Raw genomic sequence first — 22,345 nt, 5'->3', positions numbered from 1 at the left:
ACAAAACAGTTCCAGTATACCAACGATACAAAGCACTATGATCTGGTGTCGTCACACCCTTCGACCTAAGTCGGACTATCTAGTGGTATTTCGCACCCTTTGGCAAAAGTCGGTGCCCCCGGTAACCTGGCATAGCCTAAGCCCCACAGTGTTGAACCGGTGTAAATCTGGTGTTTTCACACCCTTTGGTAAAAACCTGCCGATCTAGTGGTATTGCGCACTCTTCGGCAAAAGCCAGATATCAAATCCTGGAACAACTCAAAATCCCGTTCCTGTCTCATTTCATCAAAACACAACTCATGCATGTTCATATAACATTTCATTCCACACTAATTTGGTAATCTAAAAAGCATGATTTTTCAAAAATACAGTTTAAATAAGTCAAGGCACGGCCATCCTCATAACACATATATATATCACAATATATATCCACGGTTTTCCAACAAAACTAGAGATGCAACTCAATGCCCCTTTTTTTCCCAAAACTGTAACACGAAAATCCCGTAATTTTCACCCATTAGATTCCCCCAAATAAGTAGTCAAAACATACAAAGGACCGTGAACCACAGTTCTACCGAATCCGATTTCAAAAATAACCGATATAAACAAAATCCCCTTACCTTTCCCCAAAAATCCAAAACCCGAACTCTACGGCTCCTAAACCGCGAACCAAGTTCCTAAAACCTATAAATTACAGTACAAAACATACTTACAATTTCATGCCCTACATAACTACCAAAACAGAAATGAAAATTGAGTCTTACCTCGATTTTGGGTCAAAACCCGAAAATCCTCGAAAGGAAGATCCGTTCCACAAATCATGAACAACCCTAAAAGATCTTTATAGCACCTTTGACTAGGCCAACCTCGTCGACAAGGCAGTGTCTTCGTCAACGAGTCAATGTAGACAGTTCGTCGACAAAGCGGTGGGCTCATTGACGAGCCTAAGATTTTTAGATTTCCCGAAACCTCTCGACTTCCCCTCGTCAACGAGCCTCTACAATTCATCGCTGAACAACAGAAGGGCCCTCGTCAACGAATTATGGATTCGTCAACGAAGCCTGCTTAATTTACCAGTTTACCCTTCTCTTATTTATTTATTCCATATATCACGGTTCGGGTTCTTACATAGAGTTTCCCACAGTTCCTAACTTAGCCATTGGAGTGATCCCCCAGAGTACATTTCATTTCCTTCAAGTCATTATTATTTGATTCCTTTCATCAAGTGGCCATGGTCGAAGGACGATCCACAAAAGCTGTTCGATTTTTGGCAGCAATAGTTAAGTATAAAAGAAAGATATCATATGACTTAGTAGTAGTCTTTATTATGGAAAATGTCAAATAAAGTTAATCTTTAATTAATATACAATAATATTTAAAAATATAGTAGGCAATTAAAATAATATGTAGATACAATATTTTTAAAATATATGTGTATACATTATAAGTTATTATGTGATAAGCGATAAATATGCATAAGATATATTTAGAAAGTCAGAATATTGTAGTGCAAAAATATTTGAGACAAAGCGTCAAACAAATCTACACTCTTATAGAAATTTTGCAATTACTTGACTTTATATGTTGTATGTCAGATGTATATGTGAAACTTTTAATGTATGATAATCAATTCATAACTTGTTTTTAAGGGTGTGATCGAATTTTATTTTTTCGGCATAAAATTTAATTTTTTTAAAAGGAATAATATTTTCAAAAACAAGTCAAAAAAGGTTCACTTCTTGGAATATTAAATGTAGTTTTAAGCCTAACTCCTTTTTAGAAATATTTTGTTTGGCTTTTAAAAGGTTCAACTTTTACTTAAAAAAACTCACACTATACAACTTTTTTTAGAAATGAGTATTTTTTTTAATTTATTTTTTAATTTATATTAATTTTATAAATATTAACCAAATAGTTTACTGGTTTCTAGTTTTTAATTTCTATTTCTGATTTTTAATTTTCATTTCTAGTTTTCATTTCTCTAATTTTTACTGGTGATACCAAATGACCCCTTAGTTTTAAGAGAGTGTCGACATACATAAATAAAAAAGTATAATTATGATTAAGATTGTGTTGAATTCCTATATTTCATTAAATTATAGGAATATAATAAAATAATTGTGTCTATCTAGATAAAACAAAAGAGATTGTATACATTAATTATGGTTTATACACATTAACATGATTTTTTTTTTGTTTCCTTGTAAACGAGCGTCATGTTAAAATATAATGTTCACCACATAATTAATTGGACGATTTAAGCTAATAATAGGATTGACTATCACAATTACACTAGAATCAAATGAAAGACGAGTGTCGTGTTCCCATACCTCTCCTTTACCACCTCCTCCTTTCTCATAGCTTGATTATTTAGTATTTGTGATATTAATCTTTTTTTCATTGAAGACTTATATTTTTAAGGTTCTAGATTCATGACATATATAAAATGACTCAATTCTGTATAAATCTGGTTACAAAAAACTATTTTCAGGAATATTTCTTCTTTGAAAAGATAGAAATATTTTGATTCATAGAATGATTTAGACTTCATATTTTTCATATGCAGTATGAATTATTTAAAATAGAAATTATTTTTATATATAATAACAAAAGAAATAAAATGCTAACTGCACCAACCATTTTCCTTGACAAAACATTCACGATATAATTAGAAGACAATCAACAGAAGCTGCCTCCGAACAAAACAACAGTCGAATAACAAGTACCTCTGTAACTGGTGCTGAATTTAGAATTTTATTGGCTCGTTTCATTGTTCTCATCCTTGGCAGGCACGGTACATTACAAACATTATTTTAAGGGGGAAAAAACTCATCAGATCAGATCTGATTAGCAGATCTGCGCCATAGAATAAGGGACCATATGCCCGAGTATTTTCCACAACTTTCAGTGAAACAAATGTACGTTACCCAGTTTACATTCTTGGTGCATTTCAAAACAGAGCTAAGTCTCCAAAAACCTTTCAACACCTCCGAGCCAAACCACAAAGCCATCCACAGCTTTCCAAAAATAAGGCTAAAAAATAAATTTAAAAACCAAAAAGATAAAGAACTAAAAATAACGGTAAAAGTATGCGATTCTAATCTTCAAGCTCGATAATCTTGACCACAGATGCATCCCCAACCTTCTGGCAAACGACGACTCGATCATGTGACTTAATCACTCCGGAAGCCTTTCCATGGTCCAGGGCAACCTTCAAAACTGACTCATTGGTTCCATTTGTGGACTCCGCCTGCAAGGCAGGTCAAATACCCAATTAGTGCACCCATCGACAAGTAGTTGGTACCCCCAAAAACACAAAACTAGTCTTCTTCTTTTTTCCCTTCTTTTTAAACAGCAACCAGTATTTTTATAAAAAAAAAAAAACAAATCCTAAAAACTTGATACAACTCAGTTCAGAAAAATATCTGGTAATATCACTACAGTATCAAGGATTTCAAAGAAATATTGGGATATGATGCGAAATCTAAATTCTCCATAGGGCACATTATGAGCATAATGTTACAACCTGCAGTCAGGCCAGGGTAATCTCATCGAATCCCTTGAGAAATGCTCTAGTATGAAGCAATGACTCAAGGTCACTATTCACCAATCATTGGAAAATGGGAATAGGCAGCAATCAGTTGAGTTTCACCACACCACCTTGGTTGAACCCCACACGAGGCTTGGACATAAAGAAGGCCATTACTGTAGGCCCCGGAGTCCACAAATCTTACTGTGCCTCTATAGATCCAAGCTCAAGTTTCTTTCATGGATGACCAATGATAAATTAAACAAAAAAAAAAAAACACCTGGTTCACAAAAAACCATGTTTGGCCAATGAAATGAACTTTTTGTCCATCCTGTTTTCAATTGTGTATTTAGAGGTGGAAAATCCATCATATACAATGAACTAATGAAACCATTATCAGAATCACTAAACAAATTTGGAACACCATCTATTGTATCATGCAGGAGAAAACAGCCACACACACCATCTTTCAACATATGCAATCACAAAACTACACGAACAAAATGAACTTACCGGATGTCGAGGATCAGCAAGCATTGGGAAGAGACCTCTGACTACAAGTGATTGCCTTGCCTGCCCATTATCAAAGAAGATAGCATAGATCCATCAGCTTGGATATCAAGTAGCACACATAAAAAATAAAATACATGATTCGAAGAAGAAAAGAAAGAAAAGCCCAAAGAGATTAGCTCCCAGTAAAATTATGCTTTTGCCAATTAGGTAGCACAGCCGTACTGACAACTGAATTGAAATATCAAGAATTTTATCACATATGAACTGTCGCTATTTGTTATCAAGTAGCACACAAACAAATAAAATACATGATTCGAAGAAGAAAAGAAAGAAAAGCCCAAGGAGATCAGCTCCCAGTAAAATTATGCTTTTGCCAATTAGGTAGTACAGCCATACTGACAACTGAATTGAAATATCAAGAATTTTATAGCACATATGAACTGTCGCTATTTGTTCCACATAAACACTGCCTATGTTATCTGGCATCATAGAAACAGGGAAAAATCTGATCTCTAAAAATGCGGGTGAATGTTCAGGCACTTATGCCTAATTGAAAGTAGGGCCATACTTCATAACCGAAAATACAGTGGCTTCGAGTTCATTGTAACATGGGCCTTTGGCTTCGAGTTCATTGTAACATGGGCCTTTTTACATATGATATTGCAGATTGGAGTCAGTTTATGACAACACAACAGACTAAACCTAGGCTAGAAGGCACTTCAAACTTATTAATGGAAGACACTAACAACACAATGTATAGATTATTCAAAATGAAAATAGCATTTCTACAAACACCTAGATGAAGGAGTTGTCTTCCTGACACAGAGGTGACAAGTATACCAATTCGCTCATTCGACGCTTGCCAACTTACAATCAGATACATAGTCAAAAAAAAAAAAAAATCTCACGCAGGCATACACATCTTAACCCATCGTGAGTTTAAGATGCTAATCTAATAATTGAAACGAACTGTTTTAAGAGGTCAGAGAAAAGTTTCTTATTGCATTTATGCCATCGGAATCAAGAAAGTGAACCAGTCAGTTTTGAGGTACTTAGGCAGACTTGAAAGCTGTCCCATGCATGAAACAGAAGATCAAAAGTAGGTCTAGAATGACTTCTAACTCTTGGTTTCTTTAAAAAGTATGGGCAGCCTCAGATATGATTTTCATGGACTGGAGTTGATCCCTGACAAGAACAGGGGGGGGCTGAACGTCGTGAATAGAGCACTTCAAACTTGATAATGGAAGGTAAGTGGCAAGAACAAAAGCCGCAGGTAAAAATGATATTCAAAATTGAAACAGCATTTTCCCAAACACATATCTAAAGGTGTCCTTCCCATGTAGAAGCGATAGCTCAAGCAATTTTCTCTAGCTCAAGCAATTTTCTCATTTGACTAACACTTTGGGCAGCATACAATCAATACAGAACATAACATGAGATCAACATGATACAATTTTTCAAACAGAAAAACACAAATCTTTCATCCTTATACCTTAACCCAATGTGAGTTCAAGTTTTCAAACAGCAGAAAAACACAACTTTTTCATCCTTATACCTTAACCCAATGTGAGTTCAAGTTTTCAAACAACAGAAAAACACAAATCTTTCATCCTTATACCTTAACCCAACGTGAGATCAAGACACAATAATCAAACCCTATGACAGTGAGCATGCAGAAAGAAGTTGGTGATTGCATTATTGCCATCAAAATCAAGAAACAAGTTTTCCTTCAAAAAGTTAAAAAGATTGCGGTAATGGAGAAAAGTTCATCTATATTAACTGCAAAAAAGGTGACATTTATTCAGTTTCCATGCACATAAGTATCAAAACTAACTTTGCCATAACATATTATCTTTTTATTATTTTTTTTTAAAAAAAAGCCAAAATGTACCTCAAATGCACCACTGAAGCTCCATTTTAGTTGATTGGTCTTGAGGCGAGGTATGACAACTGATAGAACAGGCATTGTTGGCCTGTACTTTGCGATCAATCTACAGATATACACAAAACATTTAATTTTGTTTTAGAGTACATATGAAAAAATTGCTATAAAAATGTTGTTCATGAAAGAAAATATAAACTAAAAATGGGTACCCACAGGGGACCAGCTTGCAAAAAAAAATTAATATATATAAATAAATAAAGTATAGCTGAATTCAACTATTCATCTACAACATACCTCGCAGCCCTTCCAGACGACGTGAAGCAAATAATAACAGATGCCTTGACCTTAATAGCTGCCCGGACCTAAACAGAAAGCAAACAGAGAACAACCTCAACAAAAGCAAATCAAATCAAAAAATAAAAACAAAACAAAATAATCATAAAAAAATAATTACAAGAACATTCAAAAGAAAAATACCGCAGAAGAAGCTATTGCTTCCAAGTGGGTCATTGGTTCTCCAACATATTTGACAGTCTTCTTGAAATACAGATCTTGATTAAAAACCTTTTCAGCCTGCTCAGCAATTTGGAAAAAAGTTCATCATTAGTAAGAGCCGCACTACAAAACATCTGCACTTCAAGCTGGGCCATGAAGCAACATGGAACATGTAGAAATAAACCAAATTTTATGTTCTCCTACACGAGCTTTAGTGAGGTGAGGAATTGTTTGACAATTTAGTTCGGCAGTTTCCTATTTTGGATACCAAGCTTTACAATTAAGATTACATTATTACAAGTCAACACACAAGCAAACTCGCACCCATACACAAGGCAACTCCTTTTTAGTGGTGGAAGAACAAACTACAAGAGTATTCCAGTAGCAAATATGCTTTATGCTTTCTTCTGAGATTGTGAAGCAATTTCTAACCACAGGTGATGCCAGCACAATCTTGGTGTGATGTCCAAGAATTTCTAGCTGAGCCACTTAGAACCATTCGCCTTTTTCTTCTGTCAGTTTCTGCACCTAACCTTTACTTTCATTCCCCACAAACCCACAAATTCTTAGTCTTAAAACCCCAACCATGCTTTTTCTATTACATAAAAAATCTACAAAATTTTCACAAAGATATCCTGTACAGGCACTTGTCACAGTACACTAGGACAACATCCAAACAAGCTACTAAACCATTGATTTTTCTCCATCAAATTTTGGTTATATACCCTATCCACGTACAAGTCATAACTGCCACATATTCCTACCCTGGTGCCCTTACAGAGGCGCTTGGTTCACAGAATCTAAAATATTTCCCATGGAATCATTCCTAAGAATGGGATGTCAGCCTTATGGGAATATTTTTTATCAGTTTACGTTATAAGAATTTTGAGAATGTACACAGAGGATGCCCATGTCAATGTGGGAACCACTGCCAGAATTTCAAAAGGATTATCATTATACTCTTGGTTGGTGTATGAACAATATATGAAAAAATAACTATATTTTCAGCACAAAAACCTATTAAAAATATGTAATGTTGGCTTTTTGAGTCCGTTCCCTAATTTTGATGATGACAAACCACAAGTTACTAATGTGTGTATTTAGTGATTGAACAGGTCATAATTCAAACACACACATAGGGGACTAAGAATGGAAGCCAAAGACGCATAAAACTCATATGATCAGGCGTTTTCCATGAAGATTAAAGAGCAAAGAAAATAAAGAAAACATTTATTTTTAATTTGTATTGCATTTAAATTTGGTCTGTAATATAATGCATTGCATGCATGATGTGGATAAAAAGCTCAATATGACCATAGATTGACCGTAGGGAACCAAACTTATGTTTTGAATAGCTCCGGTTGACCGAACCCTTCTAGTAATAACCAACTTAGTCGACTGAACACATTGTAGGTTGAAAAGACTAAGCCTCGGTCGACCGAACCCTTGGTAGTGTAAAAGCCTTGGTCGACCGAACCGATCAAAAGTCAACACGTTGACTTCACGCTGTCAACCGTTCTGAAATGAATGTATCGTCCTAGGTCAACCAAACCGAAACGTGTTTAACCCCCCAACTGTCTAGTCGACCAAATGTATAGTTCTTTTTGGCCACGGTCGACTGAACCTAGATGAGTAGCAGACCATCCTTTGTCTTGGTCGACCGAACCTACGAAGGGTTCAAAATCACCTTGAGACGATCAACCATATCTTCAGTTCAAAATTATCACAATCGACCGAACTTGTTAGAGTGGTAGTCCGAACCTCTCAAGTTGGTCGGATTTTTACAGTGGCTAACTAAGGTTAAAATTAATTAAACTCAATTAATCTTTTTCCAAAATGACCTCCATGTATATTTTTTGCAATAACTATATATACTCCTTCATTTGTCTTAATTAGGACAAGATTAGCAAAAATCATTAAGAAAAATTCTCTGAAATTTTTAATACTCATACTCCTCTAGTTGCTCAAATTCTTTCAATCTTTTAAAAGTATAGTACTCATACTCTCTTACACTCGTTTGTTTTAAAATCATTTTGAAGAGCATTTGACTAATCTTTGGACATTTATTTTCTTCATCCAAAGCTTATACTCTCACTTGTTCTTTGTTTGTGAAAATTTATTTTTGAGAGTTGCTTCTTGGATCTTCCATATATTTTATTAATAAATATTATTGAGAAGATTTATATTAGTTATTTTTGAAAGACTTGAGCACATATAATTTGTGCTTGGAAAGTCTTATTGCAATCGTGCTTACACTCACACATACTATTTTTGCAAGTTCATTTGTAAGCAAAAACCCTAGATTCTCCTGCACTTTATTTGGGAAAAACATATTTGGAGAAATATTTTGTTAGGGTTTAAATCCTTGAACATCCATCATATATATATTTTTATTTAAGGATTATTTTAGTGAGAAAATCACCATACTCACATTGAGCTTCATTTCATATCATACGTGAGGGCATTGTGTATATTGTATACACATCTGCTTAGTATAGAAGCATTCTTTGTTGTACGAAAAATATTTCATTTGATTATTTGTTGTATTCCCAACAGCTTTTTGGAAGAGGGAAACTAGCCCTGTGAATAGCCCCGGACTTGCTCAGACCTGATTAGGAGAACACCGGACTGGGTCAAACCCGGTTATGAGAACTAGGTGCACCTTCCTGATAAGGTGTTGTAAAGGTTAGGGTCGGCCCTGTTAATCTGACCTGGGGTATTCCCTTACCCAGTAAGGAGAGGGACGTTGTAAACGGTGTTGCTCCACCCGCAAGTGAGCAATCTTAGTGGAATCCTCTTTCTTGTGAGCTTGGGGCGTGGACGTAGGCAGTATTGGCCGAACCCCGATCACATATCTGGTGCAGCTTTTATTTTTCCGCACTTTCAATTTCAGCACATATATATTTTATGTTTGATTTATTATATGTAGTACATGCGTTGTTTGATTATTTAATTGGGCTTATGATTATATAGAAAGACTCTAGGCTTGTGTAATACTGTTTATAAAATTTGGATGACCTAGGAGAAAAGTTTTAAATACCCAATTCACCCCACCCCCCTCTTGGGAATACACCAATTCCAACATGTAACAAATTCAATCTATGTCCTAAAAATTCCAACCATCATAAAATTTTAACACATAATAATCAAATTAACCAAAAGAATGGAGGGCATTACAGTTTCAAATTTTAACATATTATGTAATATTATAATAACATAATAATAATATTTTTTCCTGATTTCTATTTTTTATATTTTTCTTCTTGCCTTCTCCCAAAAGAAAGTATATTATAGGGGTATTAATGTCCAACCAACCAAAATAATGGACGCAATTTAGTCAAAAATAAAAAATAAAAAATAAGAACCCGTGGGAATGGGACTGCTTGTTCTACATATACGCTCATTCCTTAGTTTATCTTTTAATGTTATATCACTCATTCACCTTCACATTCGCACCTCCGAAACTTTTACTTTTTGTAAATGTTGTTTCTTAGTTGCCCAACATCCTAAACCAGAAAGCATAGCTAGCCTTATAGCCGTCTTATAAAACATCCCTTTTAATTTTGAGGGTATTCTACAATCACACAACACACCTAACACTCCTCTATTTCACACAACCAACTTTAATTTTATGTATTACATCCTCTTTAACCCCTCCCGCTTGTATAATAGATCCAAGATATCAAAATTTATAAGTGTTTCTAATTTCTTGATTGCCAAGTTTATTCTTCTCTCCACAACTCCTCTTTACATTACTAAAATTACATTTCATAAATTTTGTCTTATTCCTACTTATCCTAAACCTTTTGATTCTAAAGTGGTTCTCCAAAGTTCTAACTTAAACTCCACTCCACTCCTACTTTCATCAATCAAGACAATATCATCCGCAAACAACATACACCAAAGGAAACATTACTATTACATAATCAACTAGTGCATAGAGATAGGCAAAGTAATAGAATGAGATGAATTTTCTACGAAAATAACTATAAGAGTTATTTTTATTTTCAATAATTAGTTGAAACTATTTTTTTTATTGTGAAAATTTTTGAATTGCCATGGCATACTTTTATTTAAGTGTGATTGTCTCGTCTAGGACTATCTTCATCAATTAGTGTTGAGATTTTATTATCTAAGTTCTCTTTCCCTCTTTTGATGTGAACTGATTGGTGATATGGATGTGTAGTCCCATATTAGAAAATGCTATAAATTGTTGGGGGGGCTAAAAATTATAGCTACCTTGGTGGCTACATGGCATTGTTGTAAGTAGCACAAAAGGAAAACATGTCATTAGAGGATGTCTGAGTGCACTTTATTATAGAGGGGAACCTGTTTCCATGTTTCTTGATTGATGCAAATTTACAGTTAAAGAAGAATAGAGGTGGCAGTGTATCACAGTCAGAATATGCTAAGATAATTGTAAGCTAGTTGCTTTTAATGAATTATACTCATCCTGATAAAGCATACGTAATTTTGTAGATTGTGTAGATAAAACCACAATCCAAACTAGGACCATTGAATGCATTGAAAAGACTATTTAGACATTTGAGTGGTGCCATGGACTACGGTATCATGTGTAGTGTATTTTCCATTGTATTAGAGGGTTACAGCAATGATAAATGAATCTCTTATTTAGATGAGACAAAATCCACCAGTGGTTATGTCTTTACCTTATGAGGGGGTGTTGTGTCTTAGAAATTATCCAAATTATTATAACTCATCTACCGTAGAGTCCAAGTTTATTGCCTTAGAGATGGCAAGAAATAAAATTGAGTGACGAAGAAATTTCTCACTATATACCCCTTTGTGGATAAAATTAATGCATTGTGGTCACCAAGTAGCAACAACTTATGCAAGGAATGAAATTTATAATAAGAAAAACAAGCATATATGCCTATGACATGAAGTTGTAAAGCAGTTTGAGTGAGGGGGTAATTTCCCTACATTATGTGAGCTCAATGATGAATTTAGAAAATCCTCTAACTAAACCACTAGGTAGAAAGCTAATGTGCGAATCATTGAGGGGAATAGGGCTTATGCCTATAGCTGAAGGTCAAAGATGATGGTAATCTAATCTATGTGATTGGAGATCTCATGAAGTAGGTTCATATGGGTAATAACAAGTCATCATTTGTTCTTGCATATACTATCATTGAATCTATAAATGTCCATTCCTTTGGTAAGGATGGTGTAAGACTACAATGTGTGAGGTTGAGCACTAGCTCTTAATGAATTCCATAGCCCTTATGGGTGGTGTACTTAATTGCAATGCACACTTGACGGTTCACCTCTATATGAGTGTGGAGTGTAGTCGCTCCTATGTAATCTTCTTAGGCAAGATTGCTAAAGTACTCATGAAAACTAGGCAGTATGCATGGCCTATTCGCGCCAATCCACATTGAATAGTTAAGCTTAAGATTGTAATGTGGATGGTAAGCTTGTTTAACTTACAATAGGAACTATGGTTCATAGAAACTTAATGTTTCACCATATTTTTGTGAATCACGACTTATCTTCCTAAGTCTTGTTCATAGCTCAAAAGGCACCAAATACGATAAATTAATATTCTAGTTGGTTAACCTAGATATTCTTTTGTCTTTCGAAATAGAGGGGGATTGATGGTATATGTAAAAAATAGTACTACAAAAGTCATTACTACTTCTCTCCTCTAACGATATTTTAAATAATTTATGAAAATATATTAGTAGTAAATGTTTATTTAAGTGACCATTGTTATTAAATGTTATATGACCGTTGTGTTAACAGTTTTATGACCATTGTTGACCGTTTTTAATAGGTTTTTTTGTGCGTGCGTGTGTATCTCAAGGCTATATATGTTTTGAGAACGTGATTTGCTATGATTTTCTTCTTCTTCCTCACAAAATTCTTCTCTATAAAAAATCCTTTTGTTGCTGATCCAATGCTAATTTCTTTTTTTGTGATCATTGCTACAATATGTGTCCAAGTTAACCAAGTCGTGCTGTTCCTATCCCACAATTGGTGGGTGCACACCAATCAGAAGGGTTGTTTTATCCTGGGGATAGACGACAACGAACCTTCTGCATCATATTGGAGTGGTAAAATCTTCCTAAGGGCAGTGCTACACACATCTCAACTGATAAGTTTTCTCAAATTTATTTTTTGCTTCTTGTTTTCATATTCACTTTTCCATCACAAGGTACATAAGATAAATCCCCAAGTAAATCAGATGAATCAGAACTATAGTGATATTGTTACCGAAATTCTTCTAGGAACAGATCAACATTGCGATGAAACTGACTAGTGTCAACACTTTAGCTCTCCAATAACCACTCAATGATTCTACAAAACATTAACTTCAGAATTACTACTAAACTTTTTTCGTTCTAATCCCCTTGCTTCAGATCAGTACCTTTTCCCATACCCATAGCTAGGGGAGAGCATTCAGTCACTACAATTAATTCAAATAATTAACTGAAATAACTAAAAAATTTCAGTTAAGGAAAAGCTTTCACCAATCCAAATCAAACTCTTCCAAACACCAAATTGATAACTAATTGAAATATAATTCGATTAAACTAGCTAACCAAGTGTAACCAAATATAATTAACTCCAAGTTGAATTATAAGTAATGAACTAATGGTCATTGGGTATTTGGGTATTCCTATCTCCTGCTTACTAATGGATTAACAAAAGTATAATGTATACACACGCGCGCGCGCACACACTCGTATATCTTGGCATGGATATATGAATTATGAATTAACATATACTAATATATACATTTTAACATATTTTAATATATTATGCATTAGTTCAGTTAATTCAGTTAACTAAATTTATCAAGGGTCCTACCGAAATGAAACCGAAAAGCCAAAAATTTTAGAAATCCATACTGAACCGAACAAAATTATAAAATTAACCAAACCAACTTACCAAATTCAATCGGTTTGGTCAAATAATTTAGTTATACCAAATAGCGCTCAGTCCTAACCACAGCAGCATTCTCAGCCTGCGTAAGGACATAAACCTATTACCACCAACATTTTCACACGCTTACCCTTCCCAGTGCTCATTCGCCACATCATCTAAACTCTTAAATCCCTCCTCCCATCCTACATGATACATAATCCAACCCCACCCAACAAGCATCATTCACTAGTCTGTTTTCAGGTTCTCGTTATGAGTTATGACAGCATCCCCCTCTCCCACCGAGTACACAGAGGCTTCATCCAACCTCCCACGCTCACCATTTTTCTGCCACTAACTATAGTCTGCAAGGATGAAGTGCTCATATTCTTCTTCCTCAATTGGATGCTTCCAAAAAGAGTACCTGACCCTTTCCTAGTTTCAACATAGCAGCATCCCTCTCCCACCGAGGACACAGAGGCTTCATCCAGCCTCCCACACTCACCATTAACCCTGTCACTAACCCTAGTCTACAAAGATGAGGTGCTCCTATTCTTCTTCCTCGATTGGGTGCTTCCAAAAACAGTCCCTGACCCGTGTAGTATCCTCTTCTCCCCATTCACATGCCCCGTACTTCTTTAATAGAGTACTGGGCCTTATTAGGATGCCCATCAATATCTTGGGCTCCTCCCTTTAAAATCCTAGAATGGGCACCCGCTTTATTACTTTCCAGGCTGCTCCTCCCTTCAGACATTCTGGGGCCGACCATAAAATGGATCAAAAGTAACCTAACCGGATCTTTCATTCAAATTCCGCTAGGCATGAGCTTGATCATAACTTGTAGGCATTTATAATTTGGGCTTGCTCATGACATAAAGCAGTTAGAACTTTGGGCTGTTCACTCATCCGGCCCACCTCAGTACCTTTACTGCCTAATATCCAGCCCTAGTCCAACACAATGATCAAACATACCGGCCACTCCAACTCATATTCAACGCACGTCCATCTCCCAACAAAACCCTAGCCACCTCTTCCATCATTTCGGAAACAGTCAAAAAGGCTGCTTCTGCATCTGCTGCTACGGCTGCAATGCACAACCACATTTTTCATAAATCTCATTCTTCTCAGCAGTCACTACCTGGCTCCATGAACGAAAGCTTTGCTGTGAACCTTTGCCTGTTTCACCATTACCAGTATCAAATTCCCTTAGCCAACGTAGAATTCCTTCACAAACTCTCTATGCATTCCCTTTCGATCCACCAGGAAGAAACACCGAAAAGCATTTTCCTTTCCATCCCAGCCCTAGCCCCAAGATTTTCGCAAGTTTTTGTTGGTCGAGTCGCCCAACAATATTTCACACTACTGATTCTTAACACTTGGAAAACCTCTTCCCAGCTTGCCAAAACCCAATGCCAATCCCTCCCAAAAAACAAAAAAAACCCACTTCGCCACCACCAAAGAAAGCCACAGCATCATCTGCAATTTGGACTAAATTCACGAACAAACAAAAACTACCCTTACCCTCTTTATCCAGTCTCAAATTTCCCTTCAACCTGGATGAATCAACTTTCATTGTCTAAATCCGTGTGGGCCATGTCCATGTAATTAATTGCATGTGAAGTGAAGAACCCCAGCCCCAATTGATCAATAACAAGTTCATCAGGCAAACAGGCAAGTGGATTTTTTTCAACCCCAAAAAAGTGCAAACTAATATGTTGAACACTTGAAGAATTATAAATATAGCCACTGGCCCAAACTAAATTAAAAAATATGTACTAAAAAAAGAGGTGCAGGTAGAAAGCCATATCAGACAAAAGGAAAATTGCAACTAATATATCTCAGATTTAAAACATTATTAGGCACTATGAAATTTAAAAATCTTGACAAACCATGTCACACAGATTTATAGCTTGCAATTGGAAACAAGGGTAAAAGGATACTTGGGCAACATTGGAGTTAATAAGAAAAACAGGAAGTATTTACCTCCGCACAAATTTTACCAACGATGCTGATAGTCTCAACAGGGTACAATCCTCGCAGAGTCTCCGCACCAAGAAGTATTGCATCACTTCCTGCACCCATTTTAAGATTGTAAAAGAATAAGGTCAGCAAAGAACTATTAAAATATCAAACAAAAAACATTCCATACATAGAGAATGGAGTTGCCAAGAACTCCACAAAAAGTAGTAATTCCCTAGTTCAGAAAAATTGTTACACACCATCCAATACAGCATTGGCGACATCGGTTGCCTCTGCACGAGTTGGTCTCAGATTGCCAGTCATACTGTCCACAACTCGTGTAACTACCGCAGGCTTTCCAGCCATATTACACTTGTAAACAGCTGCTTTTTGGAATAAGAACACCTGCAAAATTCATAAACATAACGGATGGGTTGTCAACAACACAACAGCAACATGAAAGCATTAATTGAATCCTATTATTTCCTATGCTTTTCATTGAATTCAAAGCAGGCATATATTTGTACTACAGACTCATTAATTTACCTCGTTTGATATGTAAAATATACCTAACCAAAAACTCAATGCCAATGTTAAGCACAAAAAGAGTAATAAAATTTGACCTTTCACCAAAAGAAAAATATCTTGTACAATTTGAAATCAATGAGTCAACATGTTAAAAGAAGTTGGGGGTCTCAACTCTCCACCCCCCCCCCCCAAAAAAAAAAAAGAATTATCCTCCTCCTCCCTCTACTTGCAAACAACTTTACAAAGCCAATACCACATCAAATGAAAATAAAATTTTCTTTATTGCGTTATTTCTTTAAAACTAACAAGAAAAAGTTTAATTTTCATGCATATAAATGATTGCTTCTATCTGTGAGAAATTTGTCCCTACTATAAGCCAAGGGGCATATATTAAAAAATGTACCACTTATATAACCACCAATTGATTGCACAAATATCAACTCCACTCAAATGAATACACTTCAACCAAATTAGAACTGACCTTCTCAGGTGGGAGATCTATACCTAAATTTCCACGGGAAAGGATGATACCATCAGCTTCTTGTAGGATCTCATCAAAATGGGTTAGGCCCTAGAGAGAGAGAAGAAGAAGAAGAAGTGTCACCATCATAGCAAAACTCCATATGATGTTATTTCATTAGAGAAACTGAGCCAATCTCATCCAAGATAACAAGACAAGCAACTAACCTCAACGTTTTCAATTTTTGCAAAAATTTGAGTTTGGAAAAGGTCACCCGATTTAGATAGAAACTCACGAGCCTGCATTGATTAAAAAAAAAAACAGCCCTTTAGTTGTAAAGGAAATAACAGAAATAATTTAAGGAAATAGATTGGGAACTTAAAGAAAGTAAAGCACATTATGAGGGGAATAAATTCAAAAAATACTTACTTGACGAACATCTTCAGCATGTCGGGTGTAGGAAAGAGAGAGGAAGTCAATTTTGTTTTGAACACCCCACGCACTTATGACCTAAAATGAAACATTATATATATGCTTGTTAAGAAACCCATGGATGCAAATGAAAAATTAACGAAGGAAAAAGAAAAAAACAGAGACAAAGAACCTTGCAACCAGTTACAAGGGTTAAAAAATTAAGAAAAAAGAGCTCGCAATACATTACATTCATTATTTACGTTGACATGGATTGTTCGAAGTTTAAAATCTTAATTCATTTATTTTATCATGCCAGCAAAACATTTCATTGTCAAAAGCCCAACCATTCTTATCAAAATAAATATTAAAAAAAACAAAAACTGAACTTGAATGCCAATCTCGAATAAAAAGAAACGATGAAAACCTTGGAGGCGCATTGTCATTTATCACCATTCTTGGTACTAGACTATGAAAACTCATTCTCTTTCTATTTTTCTTTTACAGTTTTCTAACCTTTCCCCAATTATTATTATTATTATTAGATCAAGATTCAGTCCACAAATTTTAAATGATTAACAATATAGGTGCACTGTGTCAGAGTGCAGATCAAAACTTTGAGCGATTAGCCATGAATAGCACTGCTTTGAAGCAGCAAGCAAAATAAGGAACTGCTTCCAATAAGGCAGAGTATCATTACAAAGAAAAAATTGCAATCTCTATTTCCCCACCATTTATGCAACCATGAAAACCCACTCTCTACATAAAACAAGAAAAGAATCATCCTTGCAAAATAAGATGAGAAGAAGAAAAAGAAAGACACAAGAAAACATCATAATGAAGCAGTAAAGAAGCAGGAAAACATCATAATGAGGCAGTTCTCATACTCATAATGCACCAATTAAATGTAGGGCCCACCTCCTTATCTTTATCTGAAAGTGTGGGCAGATCAATATGAATTTGAGAGATGTGCATCGTAAAAAGTGACCCAGCCAATGTTGCAGAATTCTTTACCACACAAACCACATCATCTCCTTTCACTTCAGAAACCTGTTCAATTCTCAAAAAGTAAGACAAAATTAGCCATCCATGAATGTGGTCCTTCCCCAGATAAATTGCACAAAATTTTCTCAGTTAGGAACGAACTTTGCACAACAATTTCTTGTTGAGTATAATTTCTACTCAATCAAGACAACCAACATGTTCAAAATTACAATTCATTGAAAAGTAAGGCACCCAACACCAAAAAAGGGCAACCACCACATGTCATATTTCTTCCCTAGTTAAATTGGATAATATTTTCTCAATTAGGTACACAATTAAGATAATTCTCAGTCAGTAAACACTATCTTATAATCTTCCAATTAGTCAAGGCAACCAACAGCTTTAAAATTTAAAATCCCCAGAAAAATCAAAGACAAAACTGGATGGAGGCCCGAAGCAAACCCCACTAGATACCCACATCAACCCTAAGGAAGAAAATAGTAAAGAACAGAGGGCTCTCTCTCTCTCACTCTCTCTCTCTCCCCATGTGTGTGTGTGCACGAGCGTCCATGTATTCTTTTATTAGGGACAATAAAAACAAAATATGCCAAATTGGGTTCAAGGTCATCATCACCATACCTCCAACCAAACTGAAGTAGTTTCGCTTCCTGTGAACAGGTATTGACCAACAAAAATGGTGTCTCCTTTCTTCACTGCCTGCATAAACCAAATCAAATGTCCGTTTAAGAAACAATCCAAAATGCTGAACACAAACACTTGATACTTAAGAATCCTGAAATGGCATACTAACTGTTGCAAGGAAAATTAATTCAGAAGTTGAGAAAATTGAGTGGAATACACTATGTCAAACTGGCTGGCAACCACAAGCATATTGTATTAATGATAAGGCATGAGTTCGAACACATGATAGCACTCTGTAAACCATTTAAAACTCAAACTTCCACAGGATCCTATTAGATTCACACATAAAAAGATGGCATATACTATCTTTCAGGCTGTGTTTGGAAATTTTGGGAGGATGACAAGGATAAAAAGAGCAAAGATAATTTTTATTAATTTTTAAGCCTATTTTCATTACTTTTCTTACCACCTCTTCTTTGGAATAATTTTATTCTGTATACATGGGATAAGAGTGCCCATGGTGTGTTATATATTGCACATATATTGCAACCAGCCATGGGATGGAGGATGCAATAACACATCCCATATTAAAACAAGTCTCACCCAATGTATATGGGATAAGGAGTGGATCATGGATATATTATTTTTTCAGCATTTAACACAACCAAACATGGAATAAAATGACATATCTAACGCTGCCTATCCCATCAAACAAACAGGGTCTAAGCAAAAAGTTATGCAAAACACCTCAATGCATTGAAAAAACTTATTTTCAAGCCCCTAAATGGTTTCTATGTAGAAATCTGACAAATATTTCCAAGGGAAAACTAATCGTTAGCAAAGATATACTTCTGGTGTTAAAGAATTTCAAGTGAAATACAAAACCTTCAAGCTGTCTAGCAACTACAAACCATCAAGGATATTTCCAAAATTTGTATCATACTATCATCAAAGCTGTTAACGCTTTATTTGGTAGACCAAAATTGGATTTAGTTGAGTTGCAATTCCATGAAATCCAGCCATCTTGTTTTTACAATAAAAACTACTTTCCCTTTTTCTGATGATTAGGTGATACACGTTGATACCTTCGATAATCCATCAAAATTGATGGGCAATAGCTCTGAAGAGGCTTCTTGCTCTTGATCAGGAGTCAAAACAACAGACGCATCCTCTTGAAGCGAAATTGATCGCTCACTTTTGTTAATAACTTGCAGCTCAGGGCCCACTGTGTCCAGCATAACCTGGAAAGAGAAAAATAACATCACACAGGCAATTCTTTTCTTCCTTCAAGTCCGACACGTGAGGAATTGAAACAATAAAAATAAAAATTTAAGATGATAGGTTTGGCAGATAACCAATACAAGTAATAATAAGCAATTAATCTTAGTCGAATGAGGAAGCATTAGTTCTTCATATCATTACTAATAAAAACAAGGTAAACAAAACAAAAACAAGACAAAGACAAAAAGAAAAAAACAAAAAACAAAATAATGACAAAACCAAAAAAAATCCTAACCACTACGAAGTATGCAAATTTTTATAAGTAAAAAGAATTGTACTAGGCTAAGCTGAGGTCAGATTTTTTATTACTGTCAACTTGTTATGTTCTAAGATTTAATGGGAACAAACCGCAGCACACTGCCAAAAATATTTAATAGTCACTAGAAGGTACTGTGGGCAAAACCCTAGGTACATACAGCACAAAGCTTCTTAGTAGCCTTCACGGCCGCCTTCAAATTCCCCAAAGTCTCCTGGTGATACTCCGGGTCACCCCAAGAAAAGTCAAAACGAGCCACTGCAAAGACAAAAATTAAGCAATCAAAAGACTCCACGAAAAACATCATTCAAAACCTCCAAATTTGAAGCCCAAAATAGCAAACCCTAATCTGCAGAATTGAAACAACTCTTGAGGACACGAAATCAAAGAGATGCAACATTTAATACCAGACATCCCGGCCTTGAGGCAGCCAGATAGAATCTCCACAGATCGGGACTTGGGACCCAGCGTCCCCACAATCTTCGTCATTGCAGGAAAAAAATTCTGTAAAACACATTACAAGGACTTTCAAAATCGAAACTTACAACAGCAACGCCACAGAAGAAGAAAAAAAAGATAAAAATCCACAAAATATTTATCAAAAAATAACAGTTCATTGTAGGTTGCATAATAGATCAAAAAGCTTCCACAAATAAGAAAATTCGAATTTCTAATCCGAGAGAGAGAGAGAGAGAGAGAGAGAGAGATTTATGGAGTGAAACTTACGGCCTTGGATGGCTCCAGGATGGAGGCCATCCTGATGGGCTCTTCGAGCAACAAGTGATTTGCATGCATCTTCGAAGATTACAGGCTCAACCACGCAGAACCGAAAGCAATGGCGAGTGACAGAGGTCTGGTCTGAGAGAGAGAGAGAGCGCCTTCGATCCGAGTTAGCGTTAAGGGACCGAAGGAGAGCTTGAAGCTTGCCCAGCGAATATGCTGGCTTTTGATTCAATGATTCCGTCTTTTCAACCTGAACTGTTTCTCCTTTTGATTTGCAGAGAAGGATTATTTGAAAACAGGAATAAAGGAAAAACCACCGCTCCGCCACCCGGTTTTTAGAATCGGGAGACTCTTTCGCTTTGGCATTTAAGAACTACAATTTCTTGCGCGGTAATTTTCTCGGCAGCCCACGTGGCGAGATCAGGTTGTCCGGAAGTGGGCCCTCTGAGGGTCGGACCCATGGAGTATGACGTATTGCCGAAGCGCGAAACCGCTTCCCATCCATTGAAGCGAGTTAAGCCCACCAGCCTCAGTGCCGCGTGCGCGGAGCACATGGTAACCGGAAAGTCCATTGTGCGCGCGTAGCCATCAAACGATTTGGAAGCTTTTGCGGCCCACAGGACTCGACCATCGCCCGCCTTGAAAGGAAGAAATATTTTGGACTTTCTAGGTATTGTGTGTCTTTTTGGGGAGTAAAACTAAGATTTAATGTTTGAAATTTCTAAATTACTATGGCATATAAAATATTATTATTTTCTAATTTTATTAAGGTTAGTTAAATATCTACCACATATTCAAGCAACAGAACAAAACAAAATGTGCAAAAAGGAGCTTGTTGTGATATTTATTAAAGAACATATATATAAAAAAAATGAATCAATTAGATATTGGAATAAGTACAAATTTCAACAAGTTCGGTTGAACAATTTGCAACAAGATCTTTTTACTTTATTTTAAAGTGAATAGTGCTCATGCATCGTTATAATGTTTGACAATATAAATGACATTTGAATATAAGAATAAGAGAGAGGATGTTATGAAGATAAAACCAATAGGCTAGATATAAAAGGATTCGAGAAGGTATCGTGAAGGAATGGTTTAAGGGTATAAGTAGAATAAAAATCTATACTAGTATATTACAAGAGGAGTATATTATAAGAGGTCGATGTGCTCCCACGGGCCTCCAAATTAAATTTTCAAGATTTTAGTTTTTTTTATTCATTTCCTCCTAATTATTTGATTGGTCAACTTAATACTCTCAAATTCTAGTGGTTGAATATAGATAAAATACATCACATGACCACGCTACTTTTAATTAATTGCAAATTACGCACACATTTGCCGTCGTACCCACACTCTCACTCTCTTGCTCAACTTGTCCCTTACTTGCTCAAGCCTCTCTCTCTCTCTCTCTCTCTCAGACACACACACAGTTTTAATTTGCCAAATTGCTAGTCAATTGCATTCCCTATTTTTTTGCTTTAATGCCCCATTTTATCCAATTGTCCCTTTCCTGGTAATTCGCCTCACATCCCCCCCCCCCCCGGCACTCCATTCTCTTCAAATTTTGTTCTCCCTAGAAGTGCAAAAGGAGGTAGCTTAGTGCAAGGTTTCATCAATTTGTCCTTTCTTTGGAAGTGTGAGTGGCGCAATGCAATTCTTCATTTCTCTATATTGTATTATTAGTGTATGATATTGTATAGTGCAGTGTGTAAATGAATTGAGTAGGCTATTTATTCTCCTTCAATTAGGAGAGAAGGAGAATTAATCAAGAGTCCTTCACCCACTACA

General features: G+C 35.9%; 1 protein-coding gene across 1 annotated transcript; it reads right to left on the bottom strand.

The window, feature by feature from the left end:
• Nucleotides 1-2,735: 2,735 nt before the first annotated feature.
• LOC131167630 (pyruvate kinase 1, cytosolic) lies at nt 2,736-20,910 on the bottom strand. The gene is made up of 16 exons (XM_058126423.1): nt 20,558-20,910; nt 20,239-20,335; nt 19,992-20,089; nt 19,380-19,535; nt 18,292-18,369; nt 17,587-17,718; nt 16,687-16,767; nt 16,485-16,556; nt 16,279-16,368; nt 15,530-15,674; nt 15,294-15,382; nt 6,405-6,500; nt 6,222-6,289; nt 5,934-6,033; nt 4,043-4,102; nt 2,736-3,250 (listed from the first exon to the last, which is right to left on the bottom strand). Exons 1-16 carry the CDS (start codon nt 20,624-20,626, stop codon nt 3,098-3,100), a joined length of 1,584 nt encoding a protein of 527 aa, XP_057982406.1. The 5' UTR covers nt 20,627-20,910; the 3' UTR covers nt 2,736-3,097.
• Nucleotides 20,911-22,345: the final 1,435 nt, after the last annotated feature.

The sequence above is a fragment of the Malania oleifera genome, chromosome 11 (genome assembly GCF_029873635.1).
Source record: "Malania oleifera isolate guangnan ecotype guangnan chromosome 11, ASM2987363v1, whole genome shotgun sequence".
NCBI lineage: Eukaryota > Viridiplantae > Streptophyta > Magnoliopsida > Santalales > Ximeniaceae > Malania > Malania oleifera.
This window is presented reverse-complemented; position numbering and strand designations above follow the sequence as displayed.

Coding starts and splice junctions, on each gene's coding strand:
- LOC131167630 (XM_058126423.1), bottom strand. CDS start 20,626: ATGCATGCAAATCACTTGTTGCTCGAAGAGCCCATCAGGATGGCCTCC. Junction 19,536..19,991: donor CTACTAAGAAGCTTTGTGCT/GTATGTACCTAG, acceptor TTCTCTTTCCAG/GTTATGCTGGACACAGTGGG. Junction 15,383..15,529: donor CGCCAATGCTGTATTGGATG/GTGTGTAACAAT, acceptor AAATGGGTGCAG/GAAGTGATGCAATACTTCTT.